Source organism: Pristis pectinata, chromosome 21 (genome assembly GCF_009764475.1).
Source record: "Pristis pectinata isolate sPriPec2 chromosome 21, sPriPec2.1.pri, whole genome shotgun sequence".
Lineage (NCBI taxonomy): Eukaryota > Metazoa > Chordata > Chondrichthyes > Rhinopristiformes > Pristidae > Pristis > Pristis pectinata.
The window spans coordinates 26,853,006-26,869,947 of record NC_067425.1 but is presented as its reverse complement, the minus strand read 5'-3'; the positions used below and the strand labels follow the sequence as shown (position 1 = coordinate 26,869,947).

The following is a 16,942-nucleotide window of genomic DNA, read 5'->3' as shown; positions in this document are numbered from 1 at the left end:
GCAAAATGTTAGACTGCAAACCTGGAAGTCTATAGTGTTGGTGCATAAGGGTAAACCACAATCCATTGTCTGATTTGTCTTTGTGCATGAAAGGCATGCATCTATATGGAGCTTATTATATCATCCCAAACAACATTACTACTAATTAAGTACTTTTCAGATGTATTCTCACAAACATCAGTGTGATGGTAATCTGATTTTTATGATAGTGGTTGAGGGATAAACATTGGAAGTAACTGTTCAAAGTAACATCATAGGATATTTTACCTCCACCCAAGAAAGCAGGCAGAGCCCTTAGTGTAACATTCATCTGAAAACTACCAGCAACCATACAGCCTCCAACAGTATTACACTGGAACATCAACCTGGGTTTTTCATTCAAAATCTCTGAAATTATACTTACATCCAGATCCTTCTTACTCAGAGGCAAAAATACTGCTAAGCAAACCACAGATGGTACTGACAGGTGATGTATTTAGTGAAATCAAATCGTAAGAAGATTAGATGATTACTTTTTTAACAAGGATGGGTCTTTTTGGGCAATGGACTTTGCCTGTTCCTCAGAAGTGAGTGCCAGCAAGGATAGTTGTTGTATATGATAGTGAAAGATTACACAGTTTGAACACTAGCACAGTTAGAAAAATAGCAGCAGTGATAACAATATGAGTGACAACACATTTTGAATGCATATGCTTTAAGTAATCTATTTTTTCAATTATTGTTACTATTCATATTTGATATGTGAATATACCTGAACTTCCTATTTCCAAATTAGGATAATGTGCCACTTTATTCCAATCTACTGTTGCACACTCTCCATATCCATTGTATCTGTACTTTCCCACATAATCCTGTTGTGCACAGTCCTATTAATACATATAAAAACACGAACAGCTCATACCTGGTAGTTTAGGTGAAAGAACTGGATAGCCAACAGGTACTCCTACTCCAAAGCTACCATAACCTATCAGAAAACAGAATAATCTCAGATCTCAAAAAAGAACTTCAAAAAAATAGAAAAAATTATTTTCAAATCTGGTCTCATAAAGGGATTTAATAAGTAAAATGTGAAGATGATATTTCCACTTGTCAAAAACAACAATAATAAAATTCAAACTAATAAATCCAGTAAGGAATACAAAAGATTTTTCTAATCCCAGACGAGGCTTTATGTAGAACATGTTACTATACAGAATAATTCAAGTGAAAGAATAGATGCATTCAAAGGACTTTCAGCCTCTGGCAAGCTTACAGTCAAGGGAAAGTTACACCTGGATATTGGTCTTTAGTGACATGTACAAGCACACTGAGGTCCCTTTGAACATCAACACTATCTCATCTCTCACCAGTTAACAAATAATCCAGTTTATCTATTATGTGCACAAAAGTGGGTGGCCTCACATTTTTCTCCGTTCCATTACATCTGCTGTGTTCTCACCCATTCACTCAGCTTGTCCACATCCTCTGTCTTTTTACATCCTCCTCCACACTCACAATTCCACCTAGTTTTTGTAGTCTTTAGCAAACTTGAAAATATCCCATCAGCTAAATTGTTGACTGAGATTGTGAATAACTGGGGTCTAAGTTGTCTCAGCCTACCAACACAAGAAGATTTCATTTTATCACGTTTTCCTTTCTGTCCAATAGTTTTCAATCCATGTCAGTTCATTACCCCTAATCTCAATGCTCTTAACTTGTTAACCTACCTCCTGTTCAGGACCTTATTGAAAGCATGCATTACCCCTTCTTTGTTTCTATTTTAGTCAAATAGTACTCTATTTTAATCATAAAACAATTTGTAGATGTTAATATTAGATGCTAATATGAGTCTTTACCTGTTGGGTATCCATATTGAACACCAGCACCTACAATAGCAAGCAAAGTGACAAATTATAAAATGAAATAAAGAATTAATATAGATGGTACATACTAAATTTTTCATGGAAAAAGATCATCCAATCAACTTGTTAAAAGCAATTTTTGCCTTTGGTTCACTACACAATCTATCAGGTTCCACAATATAGTTAAAGTTATTTCAGCTGATAAATGTCATTGACCCTTAGCATCTGCATTGAGGTGTAAAATTGTATTTTGTATTTTGGACTTAGGGAATTAAGGATGAAAAATCAAACTTTATATCTTGAATCATCAGACTTTGTAAGACAAATGGGATACCTTCAAAGAGCCGTGAAGAAGGCCAGTTGTTTTCTTTTTTTTCAGCTATATGTGAAATGCATTTTTTGCAAGTAAATGAATTATAGTAATGACAAACCATCATAAATGAAGGTGTATTAAGAGGCTAGGATAATAAATACAACATATGTATTCTCAGTACAGAAAAATAATGGTTAATGAACCTTCTTCTTCAAAGTGATCAAGAAAAAAGTCTTGGTCGAGGGTACTAACCTTGGAATAATAAGCTTCAGATGTTTACAAGAGTGGACTGCTTTCAAACAATTCAGAAATAGAAACATAATGTCTTATCTCTGATACATCTTTGACGCAGGAATATTATATACAATTATATGGACACACAAGAGACTGCAGATGCTGGAATCTGGAGCAAAAACAAACTGCTGGAGGAACTCAGTCGGTCAGGCAGCATCTGTAGACAGTGGACGTTTCAGGTCGAGACACTTCATCTGTACTGAGAGACAGAAGGGAGCTAGTATATTGAGGAGAGGGGAAGGGGTGGAGCAAGAGCTGGAAAGCGCTAGGTGGATCCAGGTGAGGAAGGATGATAGGCAGGTGGAGAAGGGGAGAGTCTGGGAGATGATAGGTGGAGACAACAAAAGTCTGCAGATGATGGAATCTGATAGGAAAAGGAAGGTGAAGCATGGAACCAAATAAGGGAGGTGAGGTGAGCAAATGGGAACAGTAAGGGGAGTGGACCCAGAGGGAAGAGTGCAATCATGATGTGCGGATGGAGTGGGTGGAGGAGGGGAAAGAAAGTGGATGATGGGGGCTGCAGGGGTGGGATGGATACAGGAGGAACAGGGTGGATTAAGAGGAGAGAGAAAGGAGACAGAGGGAACAGGTTACCTGAAATCAGAAAATTCTACGTTCATGCCATCAGGTTGTAGACTACCCAGGCGGAATATGGGGTGCTGTTTCTCTAGTTTGCATTTAGTCTCATCATGGCAGTGGGGGAGTCCAAGGACAGACAGGTTGGTGTGGGAATGGGTAAGGGAATTAAAATGGCTGACAAACGGGAGCTCCAGAGGCCATGGCAGACAGAGCACAGGTGCTTGGCAATTATATACGTAGATTTCAGTAAGTTTGCAGAGAGTTCAAAAAATACATATTTCAAAATGCTGCTCTCTCTGTATAGGGAATCCACCAGTCAATGTACTCTATATCAATAATGTCTTGTGCTTATTCAAAATACATCGTTGTGAGGCAGAGATGGAAGGTGATTGAACGCCAATGTCGAATCACCATTGGTTTTTCCAATTCTCCTGATGAAACCTGAGGAAATTATGTAAACACCCATTTACATTGTTTCTGTTGTTTTTGACTATTTTCCACCAAAGACTGGGAAAGCACTATGAAAATTCCAAGTGCTTGTTTAGCATTTTAATATGTTCTTTCAGCACCCAAGCTTGTACAGCATACCCAAGATACTAAAGCAGAAAAAAGCAAAATGTAATATGAAGTAAAATACTTTCCTCAATTAAGTAATTCTGCTGTACTCTTGTGTCAGATTGACCCCTGACTCTTTACAGGTGTTACACAAGTACATTCTTGGACAGTACAATTGCAAAGGAATGTCAATTCTGTTTGTTACTTTTTGTGGTGTTGCCATGTTTCCTGATCTGATTTTATGAAATACTTCACTGACAATGAATAGAATAGTAATATAAGTAAAATAATTACTTGGTTTAGCTTTTAAACCAGTTCCAGTTGGTACTCCAGGAAGTACTCCTAGGCCATGATTCCTTGCACCTAGGAATACAACACGAAGTATTTAACAGAATGGTACTCATATTTTTTATATTTTCAAAAATAGAAACACATTGGCCTATATAGTATATTCAGTCGGTTTGTACATGCTGCTGGATCAAACTCAATTGGGATCTATTTGATTACACAGCTCTGTACACCTATGTGCAAGTGTACAAAGCATTCAGAGGATGGAGGAATGACATTAATCTTCATTCAATGCACAATTGATACTCCTCCTCTGTGAAATTAATTCCCCTAAGTGCAATCACCATAGTTTGGGCCAAACCCAGAAAAGCAGGTCTGAACAGCAGGGATGAACACTGTGCTCATCAGTTGGTTTGTTAGGGAGACTGTTAAAGCTGAAGCCATTGGGGTTAGACATACTGCAAAGATTTTGGAATGTTGGAGATATTGAAGAAGTGGAGCTATCCATTCTTACCTCATACATGGATACTTTAATCATAGTCCTTCACACCTTCAGGGTAATCAATACTGGGGGAGAGGGTCAACATCACTCAGAAGGGAAAGAAGGGGTGGCTGGAGGTTAAGCATTTCAATTGTGTGACACATCTGTTGAATCCTGCGAACACAGCCACACCCATGTAAGGGCTGGCCTGCCTGAAGAGATGCAGGTCACTGTCATCTGAATTTTTTGGCCTCTAGATCATTCCAATCGGCAGTGATTGCTTTATGCCATGATGGCCAAGTTGCAGCACATAGCTGCATACAACGGGTCATGAGTGGTCTTTCTTTAAGGAGAATGAAATTATTTTGCACCTTGATTGAAAGGCAACAGGAAAGAGATGTATGAGGATAAGCACAGATTGTGAGCATCTGAAGGAAATGATCAGATGTACCTGCACGGCACATTTGTTCTGAATCTAGACTTGGCAATAGTGCCTACATAGATTGTAACAGATTGCAATTTATATCAAAGAACATGAGAAGTTGGCTGCATTTTTGTTTAGATAACATAATACTGAGTACAACATTAGGCTGTATCAGATTATTTTCCCCCTCCCCTCTTCAATTTTAGATTAACTAAATGGTCCAGCATTATATTCACTGCCAAATTGTCTTGGAAAAGCTGAAGAAAAAGCTGACAAGTATTCTACTATCAGTAAGTATGGCTGGAGTTCAGGAACTGAGCAAACTTGTTTACAAAGGAAATACTGCATTATTCAAAATGTAAATTGGAATTAGCTCAAAGTTTTATTAGTTACTCTCCTTTCAAATGAAACATGAGTTATATAAATATTAGCAGCAGGAAGGAATGAGTGTGTTCCTTCTTCAGAAAGCTGTGAAAAGTTCAATATAAAATTAAATAAAAAGCTGCTAAAAAGTGAATTCCGCTCCTGCAAAAGTATTCAAAGTATCATGAACCCTTCAGTATTATTTCTGTATTTCAATAAAAATAAAGTATAAAAATGATAATTTTGAGATTATTTGAACATCCAAGTTTAACACTGCCAATGAACCACAGGAATAGTACTCCTGGTGTAAAGGACATGCACACATCAAGGCAATATCTGCACATACCTGGATATACACCTGGAACACTGGCACCTGGAACTCCAGTACCTAAAGAGGTAAAAAAAAGTTAAAAATAAAGATCTCTATGCATTTTTGAATTAAGCAAAATCTCAGAAAATTGTGCAAGAGGTTAAATTTACATTTCACTCGCTGATATAACTTTAATATAACACCTTTAACATAGGAAATTGACCCAAAGTGATTCACAGAAATGTGAAGGTAGATGGCAGCACAAAGACAGAAGGCTGGGAGCACTCAGTTCTATTGGAAAACATTGAATATCCTGATACCTATTTAAAGGGAGAATGCAATTAAAGCAAAATGGCATTTGCTATTTTCATATTTGTTCTAATACTGTGAACACAATTTAGGAAGGATGAATGAACTGATGCCTGCTCCTACTCTGGAGGTCCTTGTGAAGAAGAACAGGAGAAGGAGAGGTACTGTTCCCCACTGGGCTATTCCCAAGACAATTGTTCAGCTGACATGTGGGTGACGGAGTAATTGTTAATCGGTATTGTAAAATCTTCGGATCAGAGGAAAGTTGATTTCCACTGTCACAACAAACAGCAACTACAATGAGTCTATGTCAGCACAAGGACTGCATCTGGGTGATAAATGCCTGCACTTCTGTGGCAAACAGCTAGCAATTGCCCTCACAAATTCATGTACTTTAGTGACTTCAATGCATGGAAATCTGAATGTGGAAGTCCCTAACTTGCAAAAGATTCCAGATGGTGAATCTGTCAGTGTATTCTTCCACAGAACTCCACAATGGTGGAGCATGACCTTGCTGAGATTCTCCAGCATTCACACTGGGAAATCTGCTCATAAATCCTGTAATAAAATAGATTCAGAACACAATAAATAGAGAGGAAGAAAAATTCTTCCAAGTAAAACAGGAAACTCTTACCAAGAATTCCGGCTCCAGGAGCAGACTTGTAGGGATATGCTGCCCCTGGAACTTGGCCAGGTACTCCTGAAATAAAGCAAAATATCTGCTTTAGTACAAAGTACAAGCTACATAGGAGAAAATATAACTGATATGTTGGAGGAATTGCATACATTACAAATCCTGTGATGAAATACATCCACCTGGGAATTTTGCCTGATTTTCTACAACATGAAGACTCTAGTCACCTTGGTGTTTACTAAGACGCTTAGAGGACAGACCAGATTGTTCCTTCCAACCATTTGTGTAAAGAGGTGTGTGCACGTACGTGTGTGTGTGTGTGTGTGGGTGTGTGTGTGTGTGTGTGTGTGAGCAGGGGGGTGGGCAGAGGGCATTTACAAATAAGCATGAAAACCTTATTTAAAGCTGAGATGCAGAGTCAATGTAGGACAGTAAACAAAAGGACAGGTTGAATGGAAAGATGCATGCATCAGTTTTAGTGTCCACAGGTTCATGTGGGGAAGACCAGTAGAGTACTGCTATAATCGTCTACAGATAACAAAGGTATGAAGAGGATTTCAGCAGCAAATTTGATGAGGAAGGGTGGGAGTTGAGAAATGTTTGGGAATAGATGATTGGTAGTTTACTTCAGACTCATATCATAACAAGGTTCTCATGAGGGGTCCTTGACCTGAAATGATAACCCTGTTTCTCTTTCCACAGATGATGCCCGACCTGCTGAATGTTTCCAACATTTTCTGTTTTTATTTCATATTTCCAGCATCTGCAGTTTAGAATTCTCAACTAATCATCTGGGATTAAAGTGAACTGGTGAAAATAATTGCACATCATGCTCATGAACAAATACTCACATCTGGTTTGAGACTCAATTTTCACCACATACAAATAAGTCAGTCCCTAAAAGAAAACTTATGTATCCTGAACTGAATCAGTTCTGTAAACAATTACTTTCAAACAATGGTAACATTCTAAGACTAAAGTCACATGGACACTTATAACTTTAGTGTTTTGTTGTAACAATTTCTACCTGAATTTCCTTTTTTTGGTGTGGTATTGTGGTCTTATACACCTACGCTTCATGTTCAGCACAGCTTGCTATATCATGAAAATGTCTCATACCTTCTGAAAATACAAACTGAAATTTTGCAATGCTACTCAGTCTTTTCTAAATAGCTATTTAACAAGTGCAACTTTTTCCTATTAAGAATGGACATCCTTCTATTATCTTAGTCCTATTGAGCAAGTTAGATATAGAGGTCTAAGTCCCTTGTCACAGACCAAGGTTACAACCCAATATTAAGTCCAGTCCAACGAACTAGTAACACTTTCAGGAAAAAAAGATGACGTCATAGACTTAGATTGAGTTGTTTACTTCCACTTGTTTTCTGGATAATATTAGTGAACTGCTGATTCTACTTGACAAATTATTCAGAGAAGTTATGTATTGAGTGAGTCTCTATGGATGATTGATTAGATTTCTGTATCAATTCTGCTTCCCCTTGATTACCTAATCTAGTTCAGGTTGCATTAAGATTCTTAGATCAATTGTAAATCAGTTGTTCTCAAAATATCATGATCATAAAGCAAAACAATTATTGTAATATTTTTAAAATTCATAATTTTTTTTGCATTCAGACCTGTTCACTGGCTTGCCTCCCTATCACTGTTAACCTTCCTCAGTCCCATCACCTTCCAAGATCTCTGCACATGTTAAGCTGAGCGAGCTAGGGCTTTTTTCTTTGGAGTGAAGGATGAGAGGTGGCCTGATAGAAGTGTTCAAGATGATAAGAGGCATAGATCGAGTGGACAGTCAGAGACCTTTTCCCAGGGCGAAAATGGCTCACACAAGGGGACATAATTTTAAGGTGATTAGAGGAAGGTATGGGGGGATGTCAGAGGCAAGTTGTTTTTTTTTGTTTTTTTTTTACACAGAGTGGTGGGCGCGTGGAGCACACTGCCGGCAGAGGTGGTGGAGACATTTAAGAGACTCTTAGACAGCCACATAAATGATAGAAAAATGGAGGGCTATGTGGGAGGGAAGGTCAGATAGATCTTAGAGCAGGATAAAATGTCTGCACAACATTGTAGGCCAAAGGGCTTGTACTGTGCTATAATGTTCTATGTTCAACTCAGGCCCCTTGTGCATCCTTGATTTTCATTACTTACCACTGGTGGCCATCCCTTCAGTTTCCAAAGTGGAATTCCCTCCCTATACCTTGCCATTTTCCTCCTGCTATAACAACCACCTTTTTCCCACTTTGATCAAGCTGTCTTAATATGTTCTTTTGCAGGCTGATATCAAAATGTGTTAGTTAATGGACCTGTAGTCCTGTCAAGCATATTTGGGACATTTAACTACGTTAAAAATGTTGTACAATTGCAAGGTGTTATTTCTGTGGGGCTGATGGTGTTAATTTAAAACAAAGAAAGTAGGGTGAGAGGGCTGAGAAGTGATTGGCGTATTCAAGTGATTGGGGAAGGGGAAGTTGAAATTATGGCAACTGTTGGAGGTGGGATGCGGACTATGTGTTTTATGGGTAAAGGGTTAGGAATGATATGGTTTTCAGGGGCAGAGAAAAGATGCCTAAGGAAAAGGAATTTTAGAAAAGCCCAGAGCTTTGGATCAAAGCACAAATCTTCAAATTCAGCATGCAAGTCATGGCCCAGTGTGTAAGTGTTGCTGACAATGCCAGCATTTATTGCCCATCCACAGATGCCCTTGAAAAGGCGGTGGAGTTTGGATCATTCCGGACCTGAGACTTCACAAACGATGTAGGCATTCCACAATCTCCGTCAGGCTAACATGACGACAGCCGCAATGGCGGGCGCGGTTGACAAGCTCGCGAGTGACGGTTCAGCTCATGAGTCGCCGTTGTCATAGTTGGCAGGCTCGCGAGTGACGTGAACTCCCGCGAGTGACAGTTGGCAGGCTCGCCATTCATAGTTGAGTTTGCAAGGATGTCATGTCATGTCATGTCAGGCGCCGTCATGCTTCCTGGACCAGCGCAGTGAGGTAGGCAATCAGTTTTGGAGTGCTTGATAACTAATTATCGTGGCATGCAAAGTTAGTGACATTTTTTCTGCATTTTAAGGTTTCTTCCTGCCACCTACCCAACCAAAGAATACACCTAAAATCTCAAATATTGTATTTTTCTATATCTGATTAATTATGTGTAATCAAAACTTCCTGGCAGCATTCATGAATGTTCGTGGCGGTTCCCCACTGAGTTGCCAGCTGCAGTTCAGTATGATCCACGCATTTGACAGTTTAGCAGACCTTCACAGAAAATGTATTATATTGAGAATAAAGTTAATATAGGTATAGGCAGCTGAATTCGATAAAGTAAACCAATGGTCGGGTCGTGAACTGTAAACATACCCACACTCATCGCTGTTTATTCACATGATTGCAGCCTGCATTAACTGCAAGATCCCAAATATCATCATCACCATGCATTTCCCTCAGCAGGGTCTGCACTGTCGGTGCAGCAGATGTTGACCGACAGTTCAAAACCCAGAAGCTAACTTAGGACTGGAGAGAAACGGTAGGGAAGAAGGTAGTGTATTCACTGTTCCTGCACACTGTAGTGAAAACCTGGGTGGGCAGGTGAAAAGTGGGATGGCAGTGAGGGAGATGGTTACGATGGCCAGTGCCAGGAATCAAGCTCCACGGAACAGTATGCAGTGCCAGAAAAAGTTCCATTCACTTTAGTCATTTTGGGATCTGGGTGTGGCTGAGAAGGCTGGCATTTATTGCCTGTCCCTGATAGCCCGAGAAGGTGATGGTGAGCTGCCTTTTTGTACCACCCCAGTCCTTCTGAGGAAGACACTCCCACAGTACAGTTGTGTTGAAAGTTACACAATTTCGAACCAGCCTGAAAGGGTTGCGGTAGGCAGAAACCATCGCCACATTTAAAAGGTAGCCGGACAAGCACTAGAGTAGCCACGATCTTTGAGGTTCTGCACCAAAAGATGATGAAGGATTAAACTATCATCTACCAACTGCACATCTCCGACAGGTGTTTGCGTGCTTATGAGATACCCTCATCAATACCTTCATTGCCTAAAAGACCTGGGCCATGGATCTATATTTTTTTGATCATAAACTACAAAAGCCTGGAATTTGCACTATATCTATATAAAACACCAGTTTAGACTCAGCTGGACTATTGTGTCCAATCTGGCCTTTAGGAAGGATGTGATGACTTGATAGGATACAGAAGACTGGTTCCATTGTTGAGTGATTAAAGTTACAGGAATAAACTGGAGAAACTGTTTGTGGAGGCTTTGGAGCGGGTGCAGAAGATGTTCGCAGGATGTTGCCCGAATTAGAGTATTAACTACAAGGAGAAGTAGGACAAACTTGGTTTGTTTTCTCTGGAGCATCGAAGTCTGAGTGGCAGCCTGACAGAAGTATATAAAATTATGAGATGCATACACTGGACAGATAGTCAGAGGCACAAGAGACTGAAGATGCTAGAATCTGGAGCAAGAAAAGCTGGAGGAACTCAGAGGGTCAAGCAGCATCTGTGGAGGGATGTGGACAACTGACATTTTGTGTCGAGACCCTTCATCCGGACTGGTAGGCAGAGTCTTTTTCCCCAGGGTAGAAATGCCAAATACTGGAGGGCATAGCTTTAAGGTGAGAAGGGGAAAGTTTAAAGGAGACTTACATGGCAATTTTTTTTAAAAAAGACACAGTGGTAGGTACCTGGGATGCACTGCCAGTAGAGGTGATGGAAGCAGATAATGACAGCAACGTTTAGGAGGTATTTACATAGACACATGAACATGCAGGGAATTTAGGGATATACTGTATATATTGCGTGCAGGCAGATATGCAGTTTTTAAGTTGGCATTATTGTTGGCACAAATACTGTGGGCTGAAGAGCCTTTTCTTCTGTTATACTGTTCTATGTTTTATGCACTGTGAAATTTTGTCTGTTTCCCCCTTGTGACTATGCTCTTGTCTGCTATATTCATCTTCTGATTTTAAGTGTAAGAGATGAACAGGCACTAACAGGCCTTGCTTAAGATTCAGTTAAAATGCTCAATTAAAAAAATCTAAAATATATCATGAGTTTTTAATATGAGCTGACATACAGATTTTCAGTTACAATACAAGGTTAAGCATGGACTCTTGCAAAGCACCTTGGGATGTTTCTCTGCATAAAAGGTTCTGTACATGTTTAATGCTATAAACTAATTCCTCTCTTCAGCTCTTATCCATTAGTCATGTAACTATTTTTCCATTTTGATATTGATCCATTTTGATTCTTGATGTCACTTTTGAATTTGCTTTTATCATGCTTTTTGTCAGTACAACAGCTTAATATGCAAGAAATATTTCTCATTCATTTGCCAATCACCCTAACTTTCTATTATTTGGTCACTGATGTGTCTTCCATTCAAAACAGCTCTATTTATTCTTTCAAATTAATTCACAATTTTAGCATCACAATTGAATCTCTTTTGTTCTAATAAGGAAAATTGCAGCTACTCCAGTCTGTTCCCATATCTGAAGACCTTCGATCCTGGAGCTAAGCTAGACAATCTCTTCTCCATCCTTTTCAAGGCCTCAACATCCTTCTTAAAGTGTGGTGCTCAGTAATAAATAAGATTATGCATCTAAGTTCTAACCATAGTTTTCTTAATAGGTTTGGCATAGTTTCCTGGTATTCATTTATTGATAAAGCAAAGAATCACATTCATATTTAATCAGCCATAACAACTTGTCATGCTATCATCTAAAACATGCAAAATGAGTCCCAGAATCCTCACCACCATTAAAATTGTATCATTTAGTTTCTTTTGCTTCCCTTCATTCTTATGACAAAAATCCCTCCAGGGCTATTACATTTCCTAATTTCTAAGCATCTGCAAAATTTGAAATTATTCCCTGAGCTCCCAAGTTTGTTTATTTTTAATTAATTTTGCAATCTAAGCATTGCTGGCTAGGCTAATGTTTATTGTCCATCACTAATTGCCCTTGAAGAGATGGTGTGAGCCACCTTCTTGAACAGCTGCAGACCTTTGAGTGAAGGTATTCCCACAGTACTGTGAATAGCAAATTAAAGAATTTAGATCCCACGATTATGAAAGAACCAGCAATACATTTCCAAGTCAAAATTGTGCTTTATACATTAAATCCTTGGGAACATGGCCATATGCATTCCTCAAATTGAAAACAAACTCTTTCCTCTGTTCCTTAGTCAATTTAGTATCCATGCTGTCAATATCCCTCAGTCTATGGCCTTTAATTGTACTGAGTAAGTGGTCTTAAACATTGTGTGAAATTGAGAATTTGGCCAGTTGGAACTTTTTGTAAAATGTGAAGGAGTTGTTTTCACTTGCCTTCAATATACAGTGGTTTATATAAATTTGCGGCAGTGTAAATTATGTTGAGTGTTCCAGTTTAGTGCCATTTAATGCTGAACTTCGTAAGACATAAAAATATTTAATCAATGAATTATAGTTGTGTAGATTGTGTCAGAATTACAAAATGTGCATGTTTGTGGAGAGTGAGAGCATCTGAGTGAACACATCTGCAGTAGATCTCATGCCTTGAGAATCTTTCTAGCTCAGAATTATTGACCAGGGTGTGAATTGGGAACATTCTGACTGAGAGACGAGAAAGTAACAAGAAATCTGTATAAGACCAGGGGTCACACCTCAGAGAGAGTTCCAAGGTTCTAATGGGGTGTTGTAATCAAAAATGTAGAATAAAAGGGAATAAAAGGGAAGCCAGATAGAGTAGTGGCTCAGGTACTATTCCAGCAAAATTTATTTTGACGTCCTCAAAGCAAGCATATCCTTTGCTCAAAGTACTCAGAGTTCAGTCAAAGCAGGGCTTTGTATGGCGGCAGAATGATTTTTTTATAACTACAGAATGAACATTTCAAATATTCAGTCAATCCATCTTTAATTATAGGTTTTAATAATATCTTGATGATAGATTTTAGGCTAATGTTTCCTTCCCTAAGATTTCCTTCGTGGGAAAATCTAAAGCCATAGTTCCTCAATCAAGAGAACTTTGGAAGATCCTAGTAAAAGCATAGTCAATTTTCTCACCAAGTTCCTTAAATCCAGGGACAAAAACCTATTGCTCCTGAGGATTGTCATTCTTCAGTGTTATTATCTTTTTCACTACTAATATACTTGCATGTTAATTTCAGTAAGACCCTGTCCCTAATTTAGTATTGGTTTCCTTTGGACTCTGGAATGTTTGCTATTGTAAGTACGGACACAATGTAAATATTTAAAATGTCTCCTTTTTTTTCCTTATTTTTAATGCTACCCACATTGTTCTTAACTACTTTTATATTTCCTAATTGTAAAACATTCATAGAAGATTACATTTTTTTTTGCAACATAGAAGCCTTTTGGGCCATTGAGGCTGTACATACCCATCACGTTCCTCCTGATTCTCCTCACCTACCCACACTAGGTGTAATTTATAGTAACCAATAAACCTACCAGGTTCTTACATCATTATTGGAGATCCTTACACTTGTGTGATCAACTGTGTGTATTATCAATTTAGAGATACATTCTCTTTGGCTTAAAGATTTACCCTATTTTGAGATGAAAATAAAAATAGCAGCATCTGATTAACTTAGTTTTACATCTTTTACATTTTAAGCATAAGTTTCACTTCCAGTCTTTGACAGGTGTTGGCAGTTTTATTCTAAATTGAATCAGATCCTCTAAATTAATATTTCTAACTTATGTATGCAATTCTAAAGCATCACTTACCGGCAGCTCGGAAGTAGCTACTCGGAAGAAAGAGCCGTCCTAATGTTCCTTGAACCCCACCTGCTCCAGGAACTCCTATTAAATCAATGGGATTTATTGTAAATTCTTCAAAATTAGTTTGCAGCATTCCATGCAGAGGTAAACAACAAAAAAGGGTATTCTTTTAGACAATTGTCTGTGCTACATTCCAACTGGTAATGAATAACTCAGTCCAATGTTTTATTGATATGATACATGTTCAGAAGTTTAATCGTTAACTATTGTGTAATTAGGACATTTAGTTTGGTATATATATAGTATTGTGCACAAATTTAAATGTCTAATATGCTACATAATGGCCTGAAATTTCTCTTAAACCTCCAGCAAAATAACGACATGAAAAACTAAAATTTCCACATAAGTAATAGCTTTTGTGCAGTACTGTAATTCCAACAGTCCTTTGTGGTAATTCCATTTAAACTTTCGCGACTGTAAATTGCAACTGATGCACCTTTTAGGTGCTTGTTTAATTTGTAAAGCACATCCTTGCATGGATATAGAATAATGACTGTTCACTTTACATGCACACCCAAGAAACTGGGTGTGTTCACAACTGCACATATTCTAAAAAGCAAGTGAACGCAGACTTCTTAAAAAGAAAATGTGTGAATATAGCTTAATAGAACAATAATTATTTTCCCTCTTGTTAATTAAAAGAACCATTTTGTTCTGCTTAGTTTTCATATCACTTCATTATAAAGTCTCACAGTGAAGGAGTTTCCTCTAACGTGATAGATTACTCCAAGCGATTACCAGAACAAAAGGAATTGACTTTTGCTTTAAATGAAGTCATTCAGGTTTCATTAAGATATCCATTTCAGATTCAATGGTGTTTTGAGTTCTTTGATGAAAGTTGCACCATATAATAACTTGTGAACCATGAAGTGCTGTGATTATGGAACATTTTGTGATGATATCTTCAAGTGGCTATCTGTCATATGGAGTTACTTGTTTGTCTACATATTTAATGTGTTTCATCTGAATTGTATCTTCAGACTCTTCCAAGCTCTGTTGTGGGAGTTTAACAGACAGAGAAAATGGTTTCAAGGCTTCTTGAAGAAGTGAAACATTCCTTCTGACTCACTAAAGAACCTCAAAAGGTTAACAGTCAGGTGCAGCAAGTAGTTAGGAACGCAAATAGCACATTGGCTTTTATTGTAAAGGGGTTGGAGTTTACAAATAGTTACAACTGTACATAATGTTAGCGAGGCCGCAGCTGGAATGCTGTGTACAGTTTGGGTCTCAGTAGTTAAGAAAGGATACACCAGCTTTGGAGGGAGATTCACAAGGCTAATTCCTGAGATGTATATCCTGAGAGGCTAATTTCTGAGATGTACTGAAACAAATAAAACCCTAAGGAGGCATGACAGAATAGGTGTTGAGATGTTTTCACTAGAGAACCAACCTTGAACAAGGGGACATAGTTACAAGATTGGGGCAGTCATTTAAAACTGAGATGTATCAGAATTTCTTCTCAAAGAGGGTAGTAAATCTCTAGAATTTTCTATCCTGGAAGCTGGTGGATGTAGATGAATTTTTGAAACATTATGGAATTGAGGGCTATGAGAACTGGCACAGATCCTGGGGCAAAATCACCCATGATTATATTGAATGGCAGGGCAGACTTCATGGGCCAGGTGGCTCACACCTGCTTATATTTTCTTGTGTTCTTGGTCATAGGAGTTATATAGCATGGAAACAGGCCTTTGGCCCAACTTGTCCATGCTGACCATATAAAGCTGTCTTCCTGAGCTAGTCCATTTGCCTGGATTTAGCCCATATCCCTCTAAACCTTTCCTATCCACATTCTTGTCCAAATGTCTTTCAAACGTAGTAATTGTACCCACCTCTATCACTTTCTCTGGCAACTCATTCCATACACCCACCACCCTCTGTGTGGAAAAACCTGCCTCAGGTCCCTTAAATCTTTCCCCTCTCACCTCAACTCCATGCCCTCTAGTTTTGAATTCTCCTACCCTGGGAAAAAGACTGACAATCCATCTTATCCATACCCCTCATGATTTTATAAATGTTCATAAGGTCATGCCTCAGCCTCCTTCGCAACAGGGAAGATAATCCAAGCCTATCCATTCTCTCCTCATAACTCAAGCTCCCCAATCCCAGCACCATCCTAGTGAATATTTACTGAACCCTTTTTAGCTTAATCACATACTACTTATAGTATGGTGACCCGAACTGCACACAATATTCCAGGTGTAGTCTCATCAATGTCTCTCACAGCTGTAACATGACATCCCAACTCTTATACTCAGTGCTTCAGCTGATAAAGGCAAGCATGCCACACAACATCTTCACCACCTTGGATACCTGTCTTGCCACTTTCAGGGAACTATCTATTTCTACCTCTAGGTCTCTCTGTTGTACAACACTCCTCAGGGCCCTGTCAATTATTGTGCACGTCCTGCCCTGGTTTATCTTCCCAAAATACATCACTTTGCATTTGTCAGAGTTAAATTCCATCTCCCATTCCTTGACTCACTTTCCTGGTTGATCTATATCCTATTGTAGCCTTAGACACCTTCTTCACTGTCCACCACACCACCAATTTTAGTGTCATCTGCAAACTTACTAATCACGCCACCTACATTCTCATCTAAGTCATTAATATATTTGTCACTCTTGGGAAGTTCTGGCGCATGACCACTCAGGGTGGTGAAGGGGTATTTGGGATGGAATTAAGAACCTTAAAGGAGTTTCCATGCATTGGAAGCACATAGAAGCCCTGTGTAAGCATAG

At 38.7% G+C, this 16,942-nt stretch overlaps 1 protein-coding gene across 22 annotated transcripts in view; it reads right to left on the bottom strand.

The window, feature by feature from the left end:
- The window catches only part of elna (elastin a), a 168,846-nt gene that overhangs the window by 126,367 nt on the left and 25,537 nt on the right, over window positions 1–16,942 (bottom strand). For all 22 annotated transcript variants that reach the window (XM_052035703.1, XM_052035710.1, XM_052035692.1 and 19 more), the window contains exons 2-7: window positions 14,147–14,221; window positions 6,392–6,457; window positions 5,485–5,526; window positions 3,877–3,945; window positions 1,836–1,865; window positions 902–964 (exon numbers count right to left, since the gene is read on the bottom strand). In XM_052035703.1, coding sequence (XP_051891663.1) covers window positions 902–964; window positions 1,836–1,865; window positions 3,877–3,945; window positions 5,485–5,526; window positions 6,392–6,457; window positions 14,147–14,221 — 345 coding nt within the window. The remainder of the gene's footprint in view (window positions 1–901; window positions 965–1,835; window positions 1,866–3,876; window positions 3,946–5,484; window positions 5,527–6,391; window positions 6,458–14,146; window positions 14,222–16,942) is intronic.